This window comes from Dryobates pubescens (assembly GCF_014839835.1).
Source record: "Dryobates pubescens isolate bDryPub1 chromosome W unlocalized genomic scaffold, bDryPub1.pri SUPER_W_unloc_1, whole genome shotgun sequence".
Classification (NCBI taxonomy): domain Eukaryota; kingdom Metazoa; phylum Chordata; class Aves; order Piciformes; family Picidae; genus Dryobates; species Dryobates pubescens.
Window position 1 is genome coordinate 934,583 of NW_026530688.1, and position 24,971 is coordinate 959,553.

Genomic DNA, 24,971 nt, shown 5'->3' on the forward strand with positions numbered 1-24,971 from the left:
AGCAGTTTAGGCCAGCCATACCCCACCATACCCACCCATGACCCCGCACAGTACCACACTCTCTGTGTCACTCCCAGTCCAATTTCTCCCCTGTTCCGTAACCCACCAGAAAGGAGATGCCGGCCTGGCCCATGAAGGCTGATGTAGCGATATCATACAAGCGTTATTGCGGGGACCGCTGTCCCTTTAATCACGCCTGTAGGCGCGGCTTGTGCGGCGCGGCGCGCTGAGGTCAGCGGTGAGCGTGCGCCGTCACAAAAGGAAGTGGTGGCGGTGGTGGCCGTCAACGCTAGGGTCTGTGGGCCGCAGCGGCAGCGTGTGGGCCGTGCCGTGCCGTGCCGTGCCGTGCCGTGCCGTGCCGTGCCGTGCCGTGCCGTGCCGTGCCGTGCCGTGCCGTGCCGTGCCGTGCCGTGCCGTGCCGTGCCGTGCCGTGCCGTGCCGTGCCGTGCCGTGCCGTGCCGTGCCGTGCCGTGCCGTGCCGTGCCATGGCCCAGCAGCAGATGAGCAGCTCGCAGAAGGCGCTGATGTTGGAGCTGAAGTCGCTGCAGGAGGAGCCAGTGGAGGGCTTCCGTATCACCCTGGTCGACGAGTCTGATCTCTACAACTGGGAGGTGGCAATCTTCGGGCCCCCCAACACCCTCTACGAGGGTGGTTACTTCAAGGTATGGACTTCCCTCTGCCTCGCCGACGGACCGGGTCTCTCGTCACCACAGTGGTCCTGGGGAGCCGCCGCTGGGGCCTGTACACTCCCGCTACTTCAGAATGCTGGGCCTTTTTGCTGGGCTCGGTGGAGTGGCAGGGGCTCCAATGGGGTGGCCGGCCCACGGCTCCTGTCAGCCCTTTCATTGACCGCGAGAGGAGGGAGGATAAAGAGGGTCGGCTCAGTAGGAGGTGCCCCAGCAGTTGCCCTTTCCTTCCTGCTGTTGGTGGTGAAGGTATGGGGACAGTCTGAGAGCAGACTGGCTGAAGTCTATAGGACCGCTCTTCCCTTCTACCTTGGGATGTGGGTCGGGGAGAGAGGGGCGTGTCACAGCTGTTTCTATTCTGTTAGTTCCCTATTTTAATGCCAAAGAAAGGTAGGTATCTCATGGCAGGGTGAAAATTCTTCCCTTCCACTCCCAAGTTGTCCTTATCTCTGGTCTGTATATATATTTTAAATGGCCTTCCCAGCTTTCCCTCAATATCTTTGCTTGTCATGCAGGTGATGTACCCTGTGTAGGGACTAATTCAGGATAAAGGGTGTATTTTCCTCAAAACTTCATGGGCATTTTAACTGTTTTTCATGATTATTTTTTCCTCATGTTTTCCTTTTCTTTCTCTCCAAACTTTTAGAGGGCTGCTTTCAAGGGGCTACAACAGCACCTAATAGGTAAAGGTAGATAAATGATTTCAATTTATTTCTCAATCTTCTGTTAAGACAAAAAACCCAACTTTTGTGGCTGGTTATTTCCCCCCTTGTAAATATAATAAGCAAGCTAGCTGTCTCTACTGTCCAAGAAAGGGAATAGACTTAAATTCTTAAAACAGCTGGAGGAGGAATTGCATGTTTTAGCTTAAAAAAAACAAGAAAAAAAAATCTTTGGTGCCTGCAGAAGGTATGTTGTATTCGGCGTATCCTTTTGTATTCAATGTCTACTTGATCTCTAGCAAAATATTGTCCTCTCCAGCTTGCTTCTCCCAGGAGTTAAGTTTAATACTGACTCCTGTCTCCCATTTCATGCCCTTTGACTTCTGTCAAGCTGAAAAAAACCCAGACTCATCTCTCTGCTTGGCTAATATGTACCTCTTTGAGTCAAGGTTTAAGAGCTTTGTTCCACAAAACCAAAATAACACATAGCTTGGGAAATAATATGTTTGAGTCACATTTGGTTTGCCCTTATTTGTCTTGAAAGAAAGGCCTTGGCACAATACTTGCTTTTTGTAATGTGTTGACTGGCTTACTCATGTAGGCATGATAGTTATACTTGGCTAAATTCTCACTTATTCAGGAAGCTAGTATAGTCTTGGGCTGGTAACTGGATAATTTTTATATCCAAATGATCTGATAACTTCCTGCACTTATGTTACTCATCCATTTTTTTTTTTCAGTTGGCCAATTGACTTACTTCAGTATTATAAATGTGATCACTTTTTGAAGTATTTTATGTGCTTGAACTGTTGTGCCTTTCTTCTAAGTTCTTTTGCCTGATCCTGTGCTACTTACTTTGAGAGTGGGAGACTAAGATTTCATGATGCTTTTACTCTTCCACAGCAGAGGTGGCAGTGCTGTAGTCGGTCATATGTTGTTTCTGTCTCATTTTCTCTGTGAGGAGTCACAGACTCACAGGGTTGGTAGGGGTTGGAAAAAGGACCTCTGGAGATCATCTAGTCCAATCCCCAGACAGGAATGCATCCAGGCAGGCAGGCTTTGAAAGTCTCCAGAGAAGAAGATGTGACAACCTCTCTGTGCAGCTTGTTCCAGTGCTCTGTCACCCTCACAGTAAATAAGTTTTTCCTCATGTTGAGGCAGGACTTCATGTGTTCTAGTTTGTACCCATTGCCTTTCGCTGGCCACCAATGAAAGGAGACTGGCCCCATCTTCTTGATACTCACCCTTAAGGTACTTGTAAACATTGATCAAATCCCATCTCAGCCTTTTCTTTTCCAGGCTAAAGAACATTTCCTTGTGAGAAAGATGTTCTATTCCTTTAATCATCTTTGTAGTCTTCTGTTGGACTCTCTCCAGTAGTTCCCTGTTTCTCTTGAACTGGGGAGCTCTTAACTGGACATGCTATTCTGCTGCAAGAAGGGGTCGACACAGATGAATATGATCAATGAAATCCAACTTTATTGTTCCACACTTCATTATTTATAGTCTTATACATAGTTAATTCTATTCTAATTTAACACACACTATTGGTCTCTCTCTAAAAGGGTTACATCATTGTTTGCACTACTCTGTGGAATTTCTAGCTCAGTCTAATTGCTCCTTTTCCCAGCTCCTTTGCCTACTCCTTATCTTGTTTGCCTCCCTTCTAAGGGGCAGCTTGACTTCAGCATACCAAGCATCAGAACTTTTCCACAACTCCTACTCCATTGCTATATTAATAACAGAAAGTCCTTCAAGGCCTAATTTGCACAGATGTTCCTGGGGCCCATGTCCCCTCCTGCTCAAACCATTTCCCAACACTATTCCAGATGAGGTCTCACTAGGACAGAGTAGAGGGGTAGGACCAGCTGGTCACCCTTCTTAATGCACCTCAGGATACCATTGGCCTACTTGGCCACAAGGGCACGTTGCTCTCTCACAGTCAACTTACTGTCCACCAGGACTCAAAGATCTTTCTCTGTGGAGCTGCTTTTCTAGCAGGTCAAGCCTTAACTTGTACTAGTGCATGGGTTTATTCTTGCCCAGGTGTAGGACTGCAGTTGTCCTTGTTGAATTTCATTAGGTTGTTCTCTGCCCTACTCTCAAGCCTGTCCAGATCTTGCTGAGTGACAGCACAGCCTTCTGGTGTGCCAGACAATTTTAGCTGTCATCCACATACTTGCTGAGGGTATATTCTGTCCCCTCATCCAGCTCATTGATGAAAGTGTTGAACAAGACTGGACCCAGTATTGACCCCTGGGGAACAACACTACTAGTTACAGATCTCCAAATGGATTCTGCCCTGCTGATCACAACCCTCTGAGCTCTATTGTTTAGCCGGTTCTGAATCCATTTCACAGTCCACTCATCTAACCCATACTTCCTGAATTTACATATGAGGATGTTATGGGACACAGTATCAAAAGTATTGCTTGAAGTCAAGGTACACAACATCCACTGCTATTCCTTCATCTACCCAGCTAGTCAGCCCATCATAGAAGGCTATCAGATTAGTCAAGCATGATTTTACCTTGGTGAATGGATTCACCATGCGCTTAGAGATGACTTCCAGAATGAGCTGCTCCATCACCTTTCTAGGGATGGAGGTCAAGTGAATTGGCCTATACTTTCCTGGGTCCTCCGTCTTGCTGCTTCTGAAGACTGGAGTGACATTGGCTTTCCTCCAGTCCTCTGGCACCTCTCCCATTTTCCATGATCTTTTGAAAATGATGGAGTGTGGTAGAGCAACAACATCATCCAGCTCTCAGCACTAGTGGATGCATCACATCATGGCCCATGGATTTGTGGGTATTCAGTTTGCCCAAATGATTTCTAACCCAATCCTTCTTGACCAAGGGAAAGTGTTCTGTTCTCTAAACTCTCTTTTATATCCGGGGACTGGGATTCCTGAGGGCTGGTCCTAGCAGTAAAGACTGAAGCAAAGACAGCATTCAGTAACTCTGTTTTGCATCCTCTGTCACCAGAGCTCCCTCTGTATTCAGCAGTGGGCCCGCATTTTCCCTGTTCTTCCTTTTGCCACTGATGTATTTGGAAAAGCCCTTCTTCTCTTTTTTGCTGCTTTTGCCAGATTTAATTCCAAGAGGGCCTTGGCCTTCCTACATTCCCTGACAGTGTTCCTATAATCCTCCCAAGTGACCTGTCCTTTTTTCCACATGCTATAAACCTCTTTGTTCCATATGAGGTTTTTCCATCAGCTCCTTGCTCATCCATGCGGGTCATGCATTTTGTGCTTTGTTTTAGTAGCGTTTGACCTTTGGTTATGCATCCTAAGTTTTGAGCCACTGAAAAAGTGGTCTTAGACCCTCATTCTGTCCCTAGGGAGGAGTCCTAAGATGTGATGTTCTTGGCTTTCTTTGTATTAAGTCTTCAGGCAAACCTTCAGTGTTAGACTTGGGTTACTGAATTGTTTAGAGTATTGATCTTATGCCTAAACTTTATTTGGTGGGGTGACTTTTATAATATATAAGCCTAGTTTACATGTACTCTGAATGCTAGTTCAGATCAACATCTGATTTGTTTTTCCTTTTTGGTTTGATTAAATACCAAGTGCTGCTGCTTTTTTTTTTTTTTTAAGTTTCCTTAGATTAGGTAAGCAGGTTTAGAAATACACAATTACAAGATGTAACTTTTAAAAAACTTTGTCATGATGTGAGTTTGGGAATTTTCTTCCACTTGATGTAGTTTGGGGATAGGAACTGAAGGGAAAGTACAAAGTTAAGATAAAATATAAATATTTTGAGGAAAACCTGTTTTTAATGTGACCTTAATAAAGTGTTAGTTGATTGGGAATACAAATGCTTGATTTGTGCTCATGGAGCTCTTGGAGCTGGTGATGTCAGCTTTAGACACGTTTATCCTTGGAGAAATATACTCTTTCCCTCTGTGTGTTGATGACCTAATTGAATAAACTGAAATGAGGAAAGTGTTCTCTTTGCACCTCCTTGATAGGAGCTACTGCTGTTAAAAGGTGGTTCAACATTTCAACAAATTATGTTTTATTTGCTAATCCTGTAACTCTAGCATTTGAATTGAAGCAGAAAACACATCTCTCTGAATTAAGTAGATTATCAATACCCTAATGTTGGCTATAATAAACTTGGACTTGTTAAAAATTCAAGCACAGCATCTAGGCATATTTTATCAACTAATATAGTATGTTCAGATTTGATGTGGTACTTCATATCTTAGGACCTCTCAGCTAAATTGAAAGGACAGCAGCCTTCAGAAGCAACCACTTTGTGAAGAGCAGCTTGTATGAGTTGAGGGATAGGAGCAGGTTGAGCTTCTCCAGCATGGACACAAGTGTCCTTCTGTCTCGCACTTCAGGTTGTTTACTGCAGTCAGCTCTTCTTTATCATCAGGCCATTCTTCCATTGTCAGTGGCCTGTTATTCTTTCTTAGAATAGATTTAACCAGGTTGGAAGAGACCTTCAAGATCATCGTGTCCAACCCATAATCCAACACCATCTAATCAACTAAACCATGGCACCAAGCACCCCATCAAGTCTCCTCATAAATACCACCTTCTTGTCCTGAAACCTTCCATAGGTACTTTCTGCTTTCCTACACACCATGGTTAAAATTGGTGTTGTAGGCTATTTCCCAGAAAGTTTAGAATGAATCAAATGGCAATTGTTAACAAGATATGTAACTGGCAAAACATTTAACATCATAAAAACGTTTGGTGGCAAGGAAAAAATGTGTGGTACTCTCAGCACAACAGCTGCCTTCTGCAGGCCCCTACATTGCAAGGTGCTACCAAGCTTCTCTCTGTATACTTAATCTTCTATTTTCATTGCCTTTAGATATTATTGATGCTAATAAGCAGAGGTTTGACACAGCAAAGGGATATGGAATGTCAGGTGAATAGAGCCTAGAGTTGCTTGCTCCAGGTCTGAAGAGCTTCTGTTAAGAACAGGCTATCTCCAAAGCAAAAAAAAACCAAACTACTAAGTTGTCTGCAGGTAGAGAGGAAAGAAACTTCTGATGTTGGTTCACTGATCATAAGAACAGTTATGATCTCTGTCATTGGGTTAGGGCTGGGCCAGAGACTAAACAAATGACAGATGCTCTCTATTAACCTCTCTCCCTTCCTAAAGGGAAAGAGCAAGGGAATAAGGGAGAGACACTTATGGATTTGAAGTGAAAGCACCTCTACACAAACACATGCAGCATGGTCAACAGACAGGGGCTAGAATCTACCATGCTGCTAGAAAGCTATGACCTGGTTGCCATTACTGAAACTTGGTGGGATGAATTCCATGGTTAGTGTGTGGCTAATGATGGCTGCAGGCTGTTCAGAAGGGGCAGGCAAGGAAGGAGAGGTGGAGGCATTGTCCTCTATGTGAAGAAATAGAGTGTGAGGAACTGTCCCTGAATAATAGTCACGAGCAAGTAAAAAACTTAGGGGCAAGAATTAGAGCCCAAGGCAACAAAAGGAACTTTGTGGTTGGTGTTTACTACAGGCTGTCCAATCAAGGGGAGCCTTCTGATGAAGCCTTTTTACTCCAGCTACAGGAGGCTTTGTGCTTACAGATTCTTGTCCTCCTGGGGGCCTTCAACCACTCTACCATCTGCTGGAAAAGTAGTATGATGAGCTGTAGGCAATTCAGGAGACTCCTTGAATGCATTAAGGATAACTTCTTAAGCCTGGTAATAGCCCTACTAGAGGGTCTGCTATGCTGGATCTGATGGTCACTGATGCAAGTGAGCTTATGAGTGATGTCAAGATTGGAGGCAGCCTGGGCTGCAGTGATCATGCACTGGTGGAGCTCACAGTTCTTAAGGACATGGGTCAGGTGGAGACTGAAGTTGGGACCATGAATTTTAGAAGAGCAAATTTCCATCTCATCTGGGATTTAGTCAATAGGACTTCTCAGGGACAATAGAGCAGAGCTGGCAGGTCTTTAAGGATGCTTCGCATAGAACACAAGAGCTCTTGCTCCCCAGATGCAAGAAATCAAGTAAAGAAGAGATGAGACCACCATGGCTGAATCAAGACTTGCTGGTCAAACTAAAGGGCAAGAAGGAAATGCACTAGCAGTTCAAGCTGGGACCGGTATCCTGGGAAGAGTATAGGGATACTTTTTTACACCAGTCTTCACTGGCAACCTCTCTCCTCATACCTCTTGAGTTGATGGACCACAAGATGAGGATGGCGGTGGGGGGTGGTGGGAATTCCTTCCTACTGGCCTGGCAGAGAAGATGAGGTTTGTAATCATCTGAGGGACCTGAGCATACACAAGTCTATGGGACCTGATGAGATGCATCCCACAGTCGTGAGGGAGCTGGCTGATGTTGTTGCCAAGCCATTCTCTGTGATACTTGGAAAGTCATGGCAGTCAGGTGAAGTCCCTGGACCCTGGGAACTGCCAACCTGTCAGCTGCACCAAAAGAAGTGTGTTGCTTCAGTCTTCACTGGTAACCACTTGAGCCACTCCACCCAAGTCACAGAGGATATTGGCTTGGTCTGGGAGAATGAAGAACCACCCAGGGTAGGAGCAGATCAGGTCTGGGAACACCTAGACAGCCTGAAGGTGCACAAGTCCATGGGACCCAATGAAATACATCCACGGGTCCTGAAAGAACTGGTGGCTGAAGTTGCTAGGCCACTAGCCATCATATTTGAGAAGTCATGGCAGTCTGAGGTTCCCACAGATTGGAAAAGGGGAAACATAACTTCCATTTTTTTAAAAAGGGTGTTATGGTTTGAGCCTTAACTGGAATTTAAGGGTTCAGATAGTGGCAAGACTGAGAACTCCCCCACTCCCCCTTCCTTTTTCCCAATAAGGGGGGGGGAAGGGAGAGAATGGAAAGAAAAGGGGGGAAAAAGGGGGGGTAAGGAAAAAGGGAGGAGGTAAATCTACTGAGAAATAATTTGGAGTTGGTTTGGAAGTAGAGAAGTGTAATGGGTTGGGGCAGACCCCCTCCCCACCACAGGCAGAAATAACGACTCAGACAAACTGATTGCAAAAGTAGTGGAGAGTTTAAATAGAGAACAGTGAGTGTGCACAAAAGGAAACATGGTGACAAGAAAGAAACCAAAGTAAACCCAGAAAGACCCCAGACCCCACCTGAGAGTGCATCCAAAACCCCCAGGGCTCCTTCTTCCCCCTCCCTCTACTGGGCTAGTCTCAGCTGGCCAGGCCTGAGACTGCCCATCCCCCTGTGGCCTGGGGCCCAATCAGGCCCATGGCCGGGAGATCTCTCCCCCAGTTACCAAGTCTCGGAGAGGGAAGGAAAGAGGAAGTGCCAGACCCCACCGCAAAATTTATAGTGGTGCAAGGGATTATGGTAGAAATACCTAATTTCCTGAGTCCACCCACTGGGATGGACTTCTGGACACAGGAAACACCCCTGTAGCAGAGGGCACCCAGCCCAAACTACGACAAGAAGTAATTTTTTTTTTTAAACTATATATATAAAAAACCAAACCCAAAACCCAAAAAACCCCAAACCAATAACAGGAAGGATTCACAAGGGTAAGGAACAAGGATGAATAGGAAAATATACAAAACCAGGTTTGGATGGCCTTGTATTTCCCCTGATGTATGTGGATTGCAGTCCTTTGGAGAAACATGGATGTGGCAGGAAGAAGACCAGGCCTGACCACATGGCAGAACCAGGAAGCCAGCAGTGGCTTTTGGTCCTTTTGTACAGGTGAGGCAGGAGCAAAAGAGCAAAAATGGTTGCCATGCCTTCCCCTTTATAGTCTTGCTGGACAGGAAGGGGGAATAGAATAGACCAGACTGGAAGAGACCTTCAAGATCATCATGTCCAAGAATGGAACAGACTAACTTAGATCTGGGGGACCCCTCCTGGGGGGGGGGGAAGGAACTAAGTCCACCTGGATCAGGTTTCCTTAATCCCTGGGGAGAGCAGGGCTCTTGCAACCTTCCCCCTCTCAGGATGGGTGAAGCCCAGCAGAAAGGAAAGCAAAGAAAACCCAAGGAACTGCAGATCAGTCAGCCTTACCTCTGTGCTGGGTAAAATCATGGAACAGTTCCTTCTGGTGGCTGTACTAAGGCACATGGAAAATGAGGTGGTTGGTGACAGCCAACATGGCTTCACTTAAGGGCAAATCATGCCTGACTAATTTGGTGGCCTTCTATGACAGAGCTACAGCACTGATTGACATGGGAAAAGCGACCAATGTCGTTTACTTGGACTTGTGCAAGGCATTTGACATTGTCCCACACAACATCCTTGTCTCTAAGGTGGAGATGGATTTGATGGATGGACCACTTGCTCGGTGGATAAGGAATTGGCTTGAAGGTTGCACTCAGAGTTGTGGTTAATGGCTTGATATCCATGTGGAAACCAGTGACAAGTGGAGTTCCTTGGGATCTGTCCTAGGTCCAGTGCTGCTCAACATCTTTGTCAGCAACATGGGCAATGGCATTGAATGAGCCCTCAGCAGGTTTGCTGGCAACACCAAGCTGTGTCGTGTACTCAGTTGAGGGAAGGGATGCAGTCCAAAGGGACCTTGAGAGGCTTGAGAAATGGGCCAGTGCAAACTGCATGAGGTTCAAGTCAAAGTGCAAGGTCCTGTTGGGTTGGGCCAATCCCAGGCACAAATATAAACTGAGTACAGAGTGGGTTGGCAGTAGCCCTGAAGAGGACTTGGGGGTATTGATATAACATGAATACATAGAATAAACATAGAATACGTAGAATAAACCAGGTTGGAAGAGACCTTCAAGATCATCGCGTCCAACCCATCAACCAATCCAACACCACCCAAACAACTAACCCACGGCACCAAGCACCCCATCAAGTCTTCTCCTGAAAACCTCCAGTGATGGCCACTCCACCACCTCCCCAGGCAGCCCATTCCAATGTGCAATCACTCTTTCTGTATAGAACTTTTTCCTAACATCTAGCCTGAACCTCCCCTGGTGCAGCCTGAGACTGTGTCCTCTTGTTCTGGTACTGGCCGCCTGGGAGAAGAGACCAACATCCGTCTGTCTACAACCTCCCTTCAGGTAGTTGTAGAGAGTAATAAGGTCACCCCTGAGTCTCCTCTTCTCCAGGCTAAGCAACCCCAGCTCCCTCAGCCTCTCCTCGTAGGGCTTGTGTTCCAAACCCCTCACCAACTTTGTTGCTCTTCTCTGGACTCGTTCCAGCAAGTCAACATCCTTCCTAAACTGAGGGGCCCAGAACTGGACACAGTACTCGAGGTGCGGCCTAACCAGTGCAGTGTACAGGGGCAGAATGACCTCCCTGCTCCTGCTGGCCACACTGTTCCTGATGCAGGCCAGGATGCCATTGGCCCTCTTAGCTGCCTGGGCACACTGCAGGCTCATGTTCAGTCTACCCTCGACCAGCACCCCCAGGTCCCTCTCTGCCTGGCTGCTCTCCAGCCACTCTGACCCCAGCCTGTAGCTCTGCATGGGGCTGTTGTGGCCAATGTGCAGAACCCGGCACTTGGATGTGTTAAATCTCATGCCGTTGGACTCTGCCGAACTGTCCAGCCTGTCGAGGTCCCTCTGCAGAGCGTCTCTACCCTCCAGCAGATCAACTCCTGCCCCCAGCTTGGTGTCATCAGCAAATTTACTGACGATGGACTCAATGCCCTCCTCCAGATCATCAATAAAGATGTTAAAGAGCATGGGGCCCAGTACTGATCCCTGTGGCACACCACTAGTGACTGGCTGCCAGCTGGATGTGGCACCATTCACCACCACTCTCTGGGCTCGGTCCTCCAGCCAGTTCCTAACCCATCGCAGTGTGCTCCCATCCAAGCCATGGGCTGACATCTTGGCCAGGAGTTTGCTATGGGGAATGGTGTCAAAGGCCTTGCTGAGGTCCAGGTAGACTACATCCACAGGCCTCCCCACATCCACCAGGTGGGTCACCTGATCATAGAAGGAGATCAGGTTGGTCAGGCAGGACCTGCCCTTCCTAAACCCATGCTGGCTGGGCCTGATCCCTTGGCCATCCTCTAAGTGCTGTGTGATTGCACTCAGGATGACCTGTTCCATAATCTTTCCTGGCACTGAGGTCAGGCTGACAGGCCTGTAATTCCCTGGCTCATCCAACCGGCCCTTCTTGTGGATGGGTACCACTTTGGCCTGCTTCCAGTCATCTGGGATCTCTCCAGTGAGCCAGGACTGATGAAAAATCATGGAGAGTGGCTTGGCCAGCTCATCTGCCAGCTCTCTCAGCACCCTAGGATGGATCCCACCTCGTCCCATGGACTTGTGGGGATACAAGCGGCTGAGGAGAGCTCCAATGCACCTGCTCATGGAACAGAGGGAAACTATGCAGCTCCCTGGCTCCTTCTGCCAGCTCTGCAGGCCAGCTGTCTGGTAGACGTTCTTTCCCGCTAGTAAAAATTGAGGTAAAGAAGGTGTTAAGTACCTCTGCCTTTTCCTCATCCTGTGATACAACATTTCTCTCCATGTCAACCAAGGAGTGGAGGTTGTCCCTGCCCTTCCTCTTGCTATTAATATATTTATAGAAGGACTTTTTGTTGTCCTTCACATCAGAGGCCAGTTTAAGTTCCAAATGTGCTTTTGCCTCCCTAATTTTCCTCCTACATGCCCTAGCAACATCTTTAAAAATTCCATGGGTTGCCTTCCCTTTCTTCCAAAGATGATACACCCTCTTTTTTTCCCTTAGTTCTGTTAAAAGTTCATTACACAACCAGGCTGGCCGTCTGTCCCGGCGGCTCCTCTTCCGGCACATTGGCACAGCCTGTTCCTGAGCCTTCATCAGTTCTTTCTTGAAGCAGGTCCAGCCCTCCTGGACCCCTTTATTTTTAAGGGCTTTCTCCCAAGGAACCCTCTGAATTATTTCCTTGAGCAACCTGAAGTCTGCCCTCCGGAAGTCCAGAGTGGAGGTCTTCTTGCTGCCCCTCTTAGTTTGACCAAATACCGAAAATTCAATTATTTCATGGTCGCTGCCCCCTAAACAGCCTCCGACCACCACATCACCCACCAGCCCTTCCCTGTTGGTGAAGAGGAGGTCAAGCATAGCCTTGCCCCTGGTAGGCTCACGCAGCACCTGGGATAAGAATCTGTCCTCCATGCAGTCTAAGAACCTCCTAGACTGTCTCCTCTCTGCTGTGTTGAGATCCCAGCAGATGTCAGGCAGGTTGAAGTCACCCATAAGGACAAGGTCAGGAGATCTTGAGACAGCCTTAAGCTGTCTATAGAATGCTTCGTCGACATCATCCTCCTGGTTGGGTGGTCTATAACAGACTCCAACCAGGATGTCTGCCCTACCGGTCTTCCCTCTAATTCTTGCCCACAAGCATTCAACCTGATCGTCCCTAATCTCTAGTTCAATGGCATCTAGTGCCTCCCTGATGTACAGGGCCACCCCTCCACCCCTTCTTCCTTGTCTATCTGTCTATTGATAGATGAGAAGCTCAACATGAGCTAGTAGTGTGATCATGCAACCCAGAAGGCCAACCGTATCCTGGGATGCACCACAAGGAGTGTGGTCAGCAGACCAAGAGAGGTGATTCTCCCCCTTTACTCTGCTCTTGTGAGACTCCACCTTCAATATTGTGTCCAGTTCTGATGTCCCCATCTGAAGAGGGACATAGGTCTTATGCCTCCCTGGGGCCTGGATCAGAGATGCTGCCAGAAGGCTGTCTAGTCTGGTACAGCCTTCTGATTAGTATCTATTACTAGTTATGCAGGTGGAAGTGATGAGGTGAAAACCAGAAGTCCAAAAGCAATCAAAAGGAACTTCAAGGCATGGGGGAGATGGGCTGAAGGATTGGGGGCACAAGTAGTATTTTTTTTTTTGTCATTACCCTCAGTGGCAGGAAGGAATACTGAAAGGAACAGGAAATCATGCATGATTTATAAGTGGCTCAGAGGCTGGTGCTACCAACAGAATTTTGATTTTTGGGGAACTATCTGGCACTGGATCTTCTAGCAGCAGATGGAGTATGTCTGTCTCAGAGGGGGGAAAAGATCCTGGCACATGAGTTGGCAGGGCTCATTGAAAGGGCTTTAAACTAGGCTTGAAGGGGGAAGAGGTTAAAACCAGGTACACTAGAGATGAGCCTAAGGACAGCCTGTAGTCTGTCATTTCACTTGAGGGGGGATATGGTGACAATAATATCAAAATTGTCTGTGACAACAGGCAGGAAGACACATCAGGGTTGGAAGGATGGGGTGATAGTAAGGGCCTTTAACCTGTTGCCCTGAAGTATGCTGTGAACACTGCAGCAAAGGTAAGGTCTTACAGAGGTGAGCCAGGGGCCTCTGAGGTAATAGGAGACAGGAGGGTAGCTCCCATGAAATACCTTGGGAGCACAATGGGGTGCCCCTCTAAGAAGGTGACATGGCTATCAGTCTAGCTGAAGTGCCTCTACATTGATGCATGCAGCATGGGCAACAAACAGGAGTTAGAAGCTACCCTGCTGCAGGAAAACTACAACATAGTGGTAATCACAGAAACTTGGTGGGATGAATCCTATGACTGGAGTGTGGCTATTGATGGCTACAAGTTGTTCAGAATGGACAAAAGAAGAAGGGGTAGAGGTATTGTCCTCTATGTAAAGAAGTGGATAGAGTGTGAAGAGTTGTCACTAAAGAATAGCCACAAGCAGGTTGAAGGAAAGGGTAGGAATAAGGGATTGGGACAACAAAGGCACATGTTAAGGCACATGGAGGACAGGGAGATGTTTCAAGACAGCCAATGTGGCTTTACTAGGGGCAAATCCTGCCTAACCAACCTAGTGGTTTTCTATGATAGATTGACTAAGGGACAACCTATGGATGTGATCTCTCTGGATTTCTGCAAGGCCTTTGACACGATTCCCCCCAATATCCTACTTGCCTAGTTGGAGAGATACAGATTTGATAGAATAGAACAGAATAGAATAGAATAGAATAGAATTAACCAGGTTGGAAGAGACCTTCGAGATCATCGTGTCCAACCTATCATCCGACACCACCTAATCAACTAAACCATACAACCAAGCATCCTGTCAAGCCTCGCCCTGAACACCCCCAGCGTCGGCGACCCCACCACCTCCTCAGGCAGCCCATTCCAATGGGCAATCACTCTCTCTGTGTAAAACTTCCTCCTAACCTCCAGCCTAAACCTCCCCTGACGCAGCCTGAGACTGTGTCCTCTTGTTCTGGTACTGGTTGCCTGGGAGAAGAGACCAACCTCTGCCTGTCTACAACCCCCCCTCAGGTAGTTGTAGAGAGCAATAAGGTCACCCCTGAGTCTCCTCTTCTCCAGACTAAGCAACCCCAGCTCCCTCAATCTCTCCTCATAGGGCTTGTGCTCCAAGCCCCTCACCAACCTTGTTGCCCTTTTCTGGACACGCTCCAGCAAGTCAACATCCTTCCTAAACTGAGGGGCCCAGAACTGGACACAGTACTCAAGGTGCGGCCTAACCAGTGCAGTGTACAGGGGCAGAATGACCTCCCTGCTCCTGCTGGCCACACTGTTCCTGATGCAGGCCAGGATGCCACTGGCCCTCCTGGCTGCCTGGGCGCACTGCAGGCTCATGTTCAGTCTACCATCAACCAGCACCCCCAGGTCTCTCTCAGCCTGACTGCTCTCCAGCCACTCTGACCCCAGCTTGTAACTCTGCATGGGGTTGCTGCGGCCAATGTGCAGAACCCGGCACTTGGATGTGTTAAATCTCATGCCATTGGTCTCTGCCCATCTGTCCAGCCTGTCGAGGTCCCTCTGCAGAGCCTCTCTACCCTCCAGCAGATCAACTCCTGCCCCCAGCTTGGTGTCATCAGCAAATTTACTGATGATGGACTCGATGCCCTCATCCAGATCATCAATAAAGATGTTAAAGAGCATGGGGCCCAGCACTGATCCTTGGGGCACACCACTGGTGACTGGCTGCCAGCTGGATGTGGAACCATTCACCACCACTCTCTGGGCTCGGCCCTCCAGCCAGTTCCTAACCCATCGCAGTGTGCTCCCATCCAAGCCATGGGCTGACAGCTTAGCCAGGAGTTTGCTGTGGGGGACAGTGTCAAAGGCTTTGCTGAGGTCCAGGTAGACTACATCCACAGCCTGCCCTGCATCCACCAGACGGGTCACCTGATCATAGAAGGAGATCAGGTTGGTCAGGCAGGACCTGCCCTTCCTAAACCCATGCTGGCTGGGCCTGATCCCTTGGCCATCCTCCAAGTTCTGTGCGACTGCACTCAAGATGACCTGTTCCATAATCTTGCCTGGCACTGAGGTCAGGCTGACAGGTCTATAATTCCCTGGCTCATCCAACCGGCCCTTCTTGTGGATGGGCACCACGTTGGCCAGCTTCCAGTCGTCTGGGATGTCTCCAGTGAGCCAGGACTGCTGAAAAATGATGGAGAGCGGCTTGGCCAGCACATCTGCCAGCTCTCTCAGCACCCTGGGATGGATCCCATCAGGTCCCATGGACTTGTGGGGATCCAAGCGGCTGAGCAGATCACCAAGTACCCCATTCTGGAACAGAGGAAGACTATGCTGCTCCCTAACTCCTTCTGCCAGCTCTGCAGGCCAGCTGTCTGGAAGACATTCTGTCCTGCTAGAAAAAATTGAGGCAAAGAAGTTATTAAGTAACTCTGCCTTCTCCTCATCCTTTGTTACAACATTCCCCTCTGTGTCCACCAAGGAGTGGAGATTGTCCCTGCCCTTCTTCTTGCTATTAATGTATTTATAGAAGGACTTTTTGTTGTCCTTCACAGCAGAGGGCAGTCTAAGCTCCAAATGTGCTTTTGCCTCCCTAATTTTCTTCCTACAAGACCTAGCAACATCCTTAAACTTTTCATGGGTTGCCTCCCCTTTCTTCCAAAGATGATACACCCTCTTTTTTTCCCTTAGTTCTTTTAGAAGCTCATCACCCATCCAGGCTGGCCGTCTGCCCCGGCAGCTCCTCTTCCGGCGCCGGCAGCTCCTCTTCCGGCGCTCATCCTATTTGTTGCCCACGCTGTGCGCATTTGCATAGAGGCACTTCAGCTGGGCTGGCCGTGACACCCTCTTAGGTGGACCCCACTTAATTCCCTTGGGGTGTCCCACTGCTTCATCCTTGGCTTGCCTTAGGGCAACAAGTTGAGAGCCTTTGCTAGCATCCATCCCTCTGCCTCTGGTAAGCTTCCCCAATGTTTGTCACAGGCAAGCATGAGATTAACAACCCCTTCCCCCTTCAAATCTATTTTAAAGCCCTATCAATGAGCCCTGCCAACTTCTGATCACACAGGAATGCATCCAGGTGGGTTTTGAATATCTCCATAGAGGGAGACTTCTCAACTCCGCCAGGCAGCCTGTTCCATTGTTCTGTCACCCTCATGGTGAAAAAAATTTTCATCGTGTTTCTATGGAACTTCCTATGCCTCAGCTTCCACCCATTGCCCCTTGTCCTGTCATTGGGCATCACCAAGAAGAGCCTGACTCCATCCTCTTGGCACTCACCCTTTACATATTTATAAACATTAATGGGGTCACCCCTTAGTCTCCTCCTCTCCAAACTAAACAGACCCAGCTCCCTCAGTCTCTCCTCATAAGGAAGATGCTCTACTCCCTTCTAATCTGTCATTCATGTGATAACAAAATGCCCAACCTATGTGTTTCAGATGGAGGTGCATGGCACTTTTTGCTTAAGGTGGAAAGAGAAGGTCTTTTTTGTTCTTGATAGTGCTATTTCAGTAAGATCTCTAACTTTTTGTGACCATAAGTTATTCAAAATGCTAAGCAAAAAAGACATTGACACTCAATTCTTGTTGAAAACAGTGTTTAAATTTAGTGGATGATAATGTTTCCTTGTATAGTTCTATAAATATCAAGTGGCTGGTTCTTGAGGCAACCAGTCAGATTTAAACAATTCTCTATAGAGTATCTATTGTCACTTTTTTTGAAGGACCAGTGAACTTCTAAATGAAACTAGGTATTTTATATTGCGATATCCTCTCCATTGGGGCATATAAGAATGAAAGTTTTAAGACCAACATGTGGAATGATTTCCATTACTTGATGTTTGCCAAGAACCTGAAGGCTTATGTGCTTCAAAATTTGACTAATAAGCTATCTGTGAACTTTAACATTTGGGGGTTTTGTGGCTTGTTTTTTTTTTTTTTCCCTTGCTAGTAGCAGTCTTTTATTTGTGTGGAAGAAGTTTGACTACCTTTGGCCAGGAATAGTGGCAGTACTGAGGGAAGCTGGATATGTGGGATAGGCTACACTGAGACTGTAAACACTTGGGCTTTTACATTTTTTTAATTGGCTCGATTACTTCTGAAAATTTGTTGATGCTGAAGTTTATTTTGACCCTTGGAGGATTATGAGAACACTCATCAGGAACTAAAGACCAACCTTGGCAAAGTCATTGTGGAATGTCACTTGGGAGCTATTTTTAAAATAAAAATAAAAGTACAGTTTACAGTCTAGAACCCATCATCTATAGCTATTCTACAGATGGAATGATTATAGTTGTATTGGCTGCTACAAAAGAGGGATGAGGCAAGAAGGCTACTTATCTTGATGACTCTCATCTGGATGTTATGGAATGGATCTGGTATCTAGAGATACCATTATTAGAGATAATACTGGTGTAGTGGTTTGAGCCTTACCTGGGAGTTAAGAGCTCATATGGGGGCAAGGCTGAGAATCTCTCCCCTGCTCCCCCCTCCTCCCTCGCAACAGAGAGGAAAAAAAAGGAAAGGGAAGGAGCAAATCCACCAAGCAATAATTTGGAGTCGGCCTGGAAGTAAAGAGGCAAAGAGTTTTCTTTAAACAATATATATATATAATAATAACAGGTAAGGTTCACAAGGGCAAGGAACAAGGATGGATGGGAGGGGGAAAAAAAAACCCCAAGAATACAAAACCAGTCTCTCTCTCTGAAGAAGCATGGAGGCAGCAGGGAGAAGGATGAGGCCCAATGACGTGGCAGAAGAGCAGGAAGGCAGCTGCAGTAGCTCTCATCCAGGAGAGGCAGGAGCCAAAAGGAGGCCTAATGACTGCAATGTCCTGCTTTTTATACCCTAGCTGGGCAGGGAGGGGGGAGTGGAACAGATTCAGTTTCCCGGGGGGGGGGAAAACTCCCTGCAGGGAGGGCAAATCACCCGCTAGCCCTCCGCCCTGTTTCTTTTTAGAATGGGCGTTAACCCACTACAACTGGTATTTCACTGATGTGAAGTAGCCCCTGTAAGGAAAATGGTCTGTCCCTAGAGGTTAATGTTCACAATGGAGACCTGTAAAACTTTATTTGAATAAAGAAATAGTTCATGGGGCAAAATCCCTGTGCGGTCTCTTAAATTGCTGGAAGGCTCAGTTTCCCTTTTATCCTAAATTCCTGGATGCAAATTTCCCTCTCCCTTTCCCCATTGGCTGAGGTACTTGGAATTTATAGACTTCCTGGTACACCTACTGCATGTTCCTTCTTTATATGTATGCCCCCATGCATCATACATTGTATGGGCATTTAAATTAGGTTGTTCTCTTCTCTAGGTGGAAAAGTTAATATTCAGTAGCCTATTAACCCTGTGCTCTGTCCTAAAAGTTCAGAAGTTCTGCTATCTTTGGAGGATACCCTTATGATTTATGGTAAGACCCTTGGTGAGGCACTAGCAGAGGCGCTTTCTTATTTGCTGTAACAAAGATGATAATACAGTGTGGGAAGAGGTGGTTTTTGGATAACTTTGTGTGGTAGTGAGAAAAGTTCAGTTCTCCCCACACACACAAAGCACAGCTAACAGTTGGAGAAGCAAAATGGAAAAGGGCTGTATTTACAAGCAGAATGAAATGCAATGAATATATACACAATGTACATTATTTACAGTATATACAAAAATATACAGGAAAGAACGTAACACAGAAAGCTTCCTCTGGAGAATGCCCCTCCAGGTCCTCCCCAAATCCCTTTTCCCCCTTCCACCCTTTTCCAAAAAGGATTAGAGAGAAAATGGATATTAAGGGAAATTCTGTTAGTTCAAAGCAGTTGTTAAGGGAAGAAAAGAATTAGTTTCTTATCTCATTAGCCCAAGGTCAGTACCACCAGGAACAGAAGAAAGAAACTACACAGCACAGAAAACAGCCGAACAGACTGAACTGAAACTAAAATCCTTAAAGTTGCATTTCTACTGATCTACAAGGAAATGAGTTTAGAATTATCTTTGTTTTCCTTTTTACACCAAAACATTCTGCTAGAGAATTCTGTAGCTGTCTTTTCCTTAAAGGAACAGCCTAAAACTGTCACACTTTGGAAGGCTATAGGGAAGATTTGCCTTTGCTCGAATTAGAGAATGCTGTATTTTGTCTTTGACTCTGAGGGTAATGTAAACACCTTGTAACTGAAGGAGAGAAACTAGGCAGAATTTGGTTGGATGTGTTAAAATATTGTTTTGTTATTTTAACCTATTGTATGCTTTAATTACACACATGCCAGTAGAAAATGACCAATTGAGATGTGACACATGTGCCTTCTGATAGATTATATAACTTTGCTGTATAACCTAATAAACGTCTTTGCCTGCTTACATCTTGTCCTGGAAGCATTGATCAAGGTAAATCTATAACCGTTTCTGCGATAAGCTCGCTCGGGAACACACCGTGACCAAGAGCCTCAGAAAAGCACTAACTGCTTCCTTTTCAACCTGCGGGACCCGCGCGGAATCTTGGCACTCGGCTAGGATCGGCTCTTGCCGTTTCTCCACGTGCTCAGGATCGCTTGGACTCCCTGCGTCGCCGCGGCACTTTTAAAGCCGGGGGCAGCTCGCAGGCGCTTCCGTTTCAGCCCGTGGGTTCTCGGCCAGATGCGTGCACTGCCGCACTTTTTCTAAAACTTTGTCCAGTAGGTCCCGTGGGCAGGGCTAGGCATGGTGGTAACTCGCAGCAATAACTCCTTTAAAAAATCAGTCTCGACTCAGACTGAGGGGGAATATAAGCAGGTAGGTAGGTGTCATAAGCAAGAGGTAGGTGTCCAGGCATCTGGCTGCAGAGAATGCTGGAGCCTGGCACTTGAGATGCAGGGTAGTGGGGACAACTCCTGCATAACATGTGAGCAGATCGACTATCTGCTTAACCTGGTGGCCAGACTGAAGGACGAGGTTGCTAGACTTAGAGATGTAAGGGATTGTAGAAGGGTGACGAACCTGAGTAACCAGGCTCTGCAGGCCCCCCCAGCAGAGGCTGGTTATCCAAAAAGCAGAGGGGAATGGACGCAGGTACCTCTCAAAAGACACAAGGTTAAACCTCCTTGCCTCCCCTCACCTTCCCCACTGCCCTTGGAAAACAAGTACGGGGCATTGGAGGTCAAGGGTGAGGTGATTCTGATGCCGGAGGACACACCATTTGGGGTTTTCCCTGTGGCGAAACAGCCTAAGGCAAAACAGCCTACGGCAAATCAGCCCAAGGTTAAACAGACTAAGGTTAAACAGCCTTCCCTTGGCATCAGGACTTGCTCCCTTAAAAAAAAGAGGAGGGTAATTGTTATTGGTGATTCCCTCCTGAGGGGAACAGAAGGCCCCATATGTCAGCCAGACCCTACTCACAGGGAAATTTGTTACCTACCAGGAGCTAAGGTTAGAGATGTTACCAGAAGGCTGCCTAGTCTGGTGCAGCCCTCTGACTACTATCCCTTAATAGTTACGCAGTTAGGGAATAATGATGTTGCAACCAGAACTCCCATGGCTATCAAGAATGACTTTAAGGCCCTGGGGGATCTCGTTGAGGGGTCAGGTGCACAAATAATTTTCTCATCTATACCCTTAGTTACAGGAGGGAATACAAGAAGGAACAGATCAGCAGCTATAGTCAACAAGTGGCTTAGAGGCTGGTGTAGTCAAAAGAATTTTGGGTTTTTCGATCTTGAAAAACTTTCTACTGCACCAGGTCAGCTGGCAACAGATGGAGTACATCTGTCCCAGAGGAGGGGAAAGATCAGAGTGTATGAGAATGGCCTATCCCTCAAAGGGAAAAAGATTCTAGGAAGGCAATTGGCAGGTCTCATAGATAGGGCTTTAAACTAGATTCAAAGGGGGAAGGGGCTGAAACTAGTCCCTTCAGGCAGGAGTCTGGGGGTGATAAGCTAGAGCCAGAGGTGAAACCAGCAGCCCAGCTGAAGTGCATGTACACTAATGCACGAAGTATGGGCAACAAACAAGAGGAACTGGAAGCCTTGCTGCAGCAGGAAAGTTATGATGTAGTTGCCATCACAGAGACGTGGTGGGACAACTCACATGACTGGAGCGCTGCAATTGATGGCTACAGGCTCTTCAGGAGAGACAGGCAAGGAAGAAGGGGTGGAGGGGTGGCCCTGTACATCAGGGAGCCACTAGATGCCATTGAGCTGGAGATCAGGGACCATCCGGTTGAGTGCCTGTGGGTGAGAATTAGAGGGAAGGCTAACAGGGCTGACATCCTGGTTGGAGTCTGTTATAGACCACCCAACCAGGAGGAAGATGTTGATGAGTCATTCTATAGGCAGCTTAAGGCTGTCTCAAGATCGTGAGCCTACCTCCTCTTCACCAATAGGGAAGGGCTGGTGGGTGATGTAGTGGTCGGAGGGTGTTTAGGGGCCAGTGACCATGAGATAATTGAATTTTCAGTATTTGGTCAAGCTAAGAGGGGTAGCAAGAAGACCTCCACTCTGGACTTCTGGAGGGCGGACTTCAGGTTACTTAAGGAACTAACTCAGAGGGTTCCTTGGGAAACAGACCTTAAAAACAAAGGGGTCCAGGAGAGCTGCACCTACTTCAAGGAAGACCTCTTGAAGGCGCAGGAACAGGCTGTGCCAATGTGCCAGAAGATGAGCCGCCGGGGCAGACGGCCAGCCTGGATGGGTAATGAACTTCTAAAAGAACTAAGGGAAAAAAAGAGGGTGTATCATCTTTGGAAGAAAGGTGAGGCAACCCATGGAATGTTTAAGGATGTTGCTAGGTCTTGTAGGAAGAAAATTAGGGTGGCAAAAGCACATTTGGAGCTGAGACTGGCCTCTGCTGTGAAGGACAACAAAAAGTCCTTCTATAAATACATTAATAGCAAGAGGAAGGGCAAGGACAACCTCCACTCCTTGGTGGACATGGAGGGGAACGTTGTAACAAAGGATGAGGAAAAGGCAGAGGTACTTAACACCTCCTTTGCCTCAAGGTTTACTAGCAGGACAGAACGTCTTCCAGACAGCTGGCCTGCAGAGCTGGCAGAAGGAGCCAGGGAGCAGCATAGTTTTCCTCTGTTGCAGAATGGGGTACTTGGTGATCTGCTCAGCCGCTTGGATCCCCACAAGTCCATGGGACCAGATGGGATCCATCCTAGGGTGCTGAGAGATCTGGCAGATGAGCTGGCCAAGCCACTCTCCATCATTTTCAACAGTCCTGGCTCACTGGAAAGCTCCCAGAAGACTGGAAGCTGGCCAATGTGGTACCCATCTGTGCTGGGTGGAGGCAGCCCCCTCTCTCCCCACCACGGGCAGGAATAAAACACTCAGACAAACGGATTGCAAAAGTGATGAAAGTTTAAATAGAAAGCAGTGAAATGTTACAGAAAACCCAAAGCGCAGTGACAAAGAGAGATCCCAAAGCAAACCCAGAGGCATCCCATCCCATTCCCACCTGAGGGTACACTCGAGACCCCCAGGGCTCCTTCTTCCCCCTCCCTTTACTAGGCTAGTCTCAGCTGGCCAGGCCTGAGACTGCCCATCCCCCCGTGGCCTTGGGCCTAGCCAGGCCCAAAGCCAGGAGACATCTCCCCCAGTTACCGGCTGGCGGAGGAGGAAGAAAAGAGAACGTGCTAGACTCCGCACTGGATCTTATAGTGGTGCAAAGAATTATGGTAGGAAATACACAATTTCCTGTGTCCATCCCTCTGGGCTGGACTTCTAGACACAGGAAGTGAACACACCAGGGGGGCACCCAGCTCAAACTGCAACACCATCCACAAGAAGGGCCGGTTGGATGAGCCAGGGAATGATAGGCCTGTCCCTGACCTCAGTGCCAGAAAAGATTATGGAACAGGTCATCCTGAGTGCAATCACACAGCACCTACAGGATGGCCAAGGGATCAGGCCCAGCCAGCATGGGTTTAGGAAGGGCAGGTCCTGCCTGACCAACCTGATCTCCTTCTATGATCAGGTGACTCACCTGGTAGATGTGGGGAGGCCTGTTGATGTAGTCTACCTGGACTTCAGCAAGGCCTTTGACACTGTCCCCCACAGCAAACTCCTGGCCAAGCTGTCAGCCCATGGCTTGGATGGGAGCACACTGCATTGGGTTAGGAACTGGCTGGAGGTCCGAGCCCAGAAAGTGGTAGTGAATGGTGCCACATCCAGCTGGTGGCCAGTCACTAGTGGAGGCCCCCAGGGATCAGTGCTGGGCCCCTTGCTCTTTAACATCTTTGTTGATGATCTGGATGAGGGCATCGAGTCCATCATCAGTAAATTTGCAGATGACACCAAGCTGGGGGCAGGAGTAGATCTGCGGGAGGATAGAGAGGCTTTGCAGAGGGACCTCAATAGGCTGGACAGATGGGCAGAATCCAGCAGCATGAGATTTAACACATCCAAGTGCCAGGTTCTGCACATTGGCCACAACAACCCCATGCAGAGCTACAGGCTGGGGTCAGAGTGGCTGGAGAACAGCCAGGCAGAGAGGGACCGGGGGGTGCTGGTTGATGGTAGGCTGAACATGAGCCTGCAGTGTGCCCAGGCAGCCAGGAGGGCCAATGGCATGCTGGCCTGCATCAGGAACAGTGTGGCCAGGAGGAACAGGGAGGTCATTCTGCCCCTGTTCACTGCACCGGTTAGGCCACACCTTGAATACTGTGTCCAGTTCTGGGCCCGTCAGTTTAGGGAAGATGTTGACTTGCTGGAGCGTGCCCAGAGAAGAGCAACAAAGTTGGTAAGGGGCTTGGAACACAAGCCCTGTGAGGAGAGGCTGAGGGAGCTGGGGTTGCTTAGCCTGGAGAAGAGGAGAGACAGGGGTGACCTTATTGCTCTCTACAGCTAACTTAAGGGAGGTTGTAGACAGGCAGAGGTTGGTGTCTTCTCCCAGGCAGCCAGCACCAGATCTAGAGGACACAGTCTCAGGCTGCACCAGGGGAGGTTTAGGCTGGATGTTAGGAAGAAGTTCTATACAGAGAGAGTGATTGCCCATTGGAATGGGCTGCCTGGGGAGGTGGTGGAGTCACCATCATTGGAGGTCTTCAGGAGGAGACTTGATGGGGTGCTTGGTGCCATGGTTTAGTTAGGTGGGTTGGATTGGTTGATGGGGGCTGGACGCGATGATCTTGAAGGTCTCTTCCAACCTGGTTTATTCTATTGTATTCTAATTCTATTGCATTCAAGATGACCTGTTCCATAATCTTGCCTGGCACTGAGGTCAGGCTGACAGGCCTGTAATTCCCTGGCTCACCCAACCAGCCCTTCTCGTGGATGGGTACCACATTGGCCAGCTGCCAGTCATCTGGGACCTCTCCAGTGAGCCAGGACTGATGAAAAATGATGGAGAGTGGCTTGGCCAGCTCATCTGCCAGCTCTCTCAGCACCCTAGGATGGATCCCATCTGGTCCCATGGACTTGTGGGGATCCAAGTGGCTGAGCAGGTTTCTGACTGCTTCCTCCTGGAGTACATTGTAACTGTACTGCTCCCTGCCTCCATCTGCCTGCTCAGGAGACCAGTTGTCTGGAAGACAG

General features: G+C 48.0%; 1 protein-coding gene across 1 annotated transcript in view; it reads left to right on the forward strand.

Annotated features, from left to right (window-relative positions):
- The first annotated feature begins 445 nt into the window (after window positions 1-445).
- LOC104302586 (ubiquitin-conjugating enzyme E2 R2) overlaps window positions 446-24,971 on the forward strand; it is a 194,530-nt gene continuing 170,004 nt past the window's right edge. The window contains exon 1 of the mRNA XM_054179260.1: window positions 446-662. Within this exon, the coding sequence (XP_054035235.1) occupies window positions 486-662 (177 nt within the window). The 5' untranslated portion in view covers window positions 446-485. The remainder of the gene's footprint in view (window positions 663-24,971) is intronic.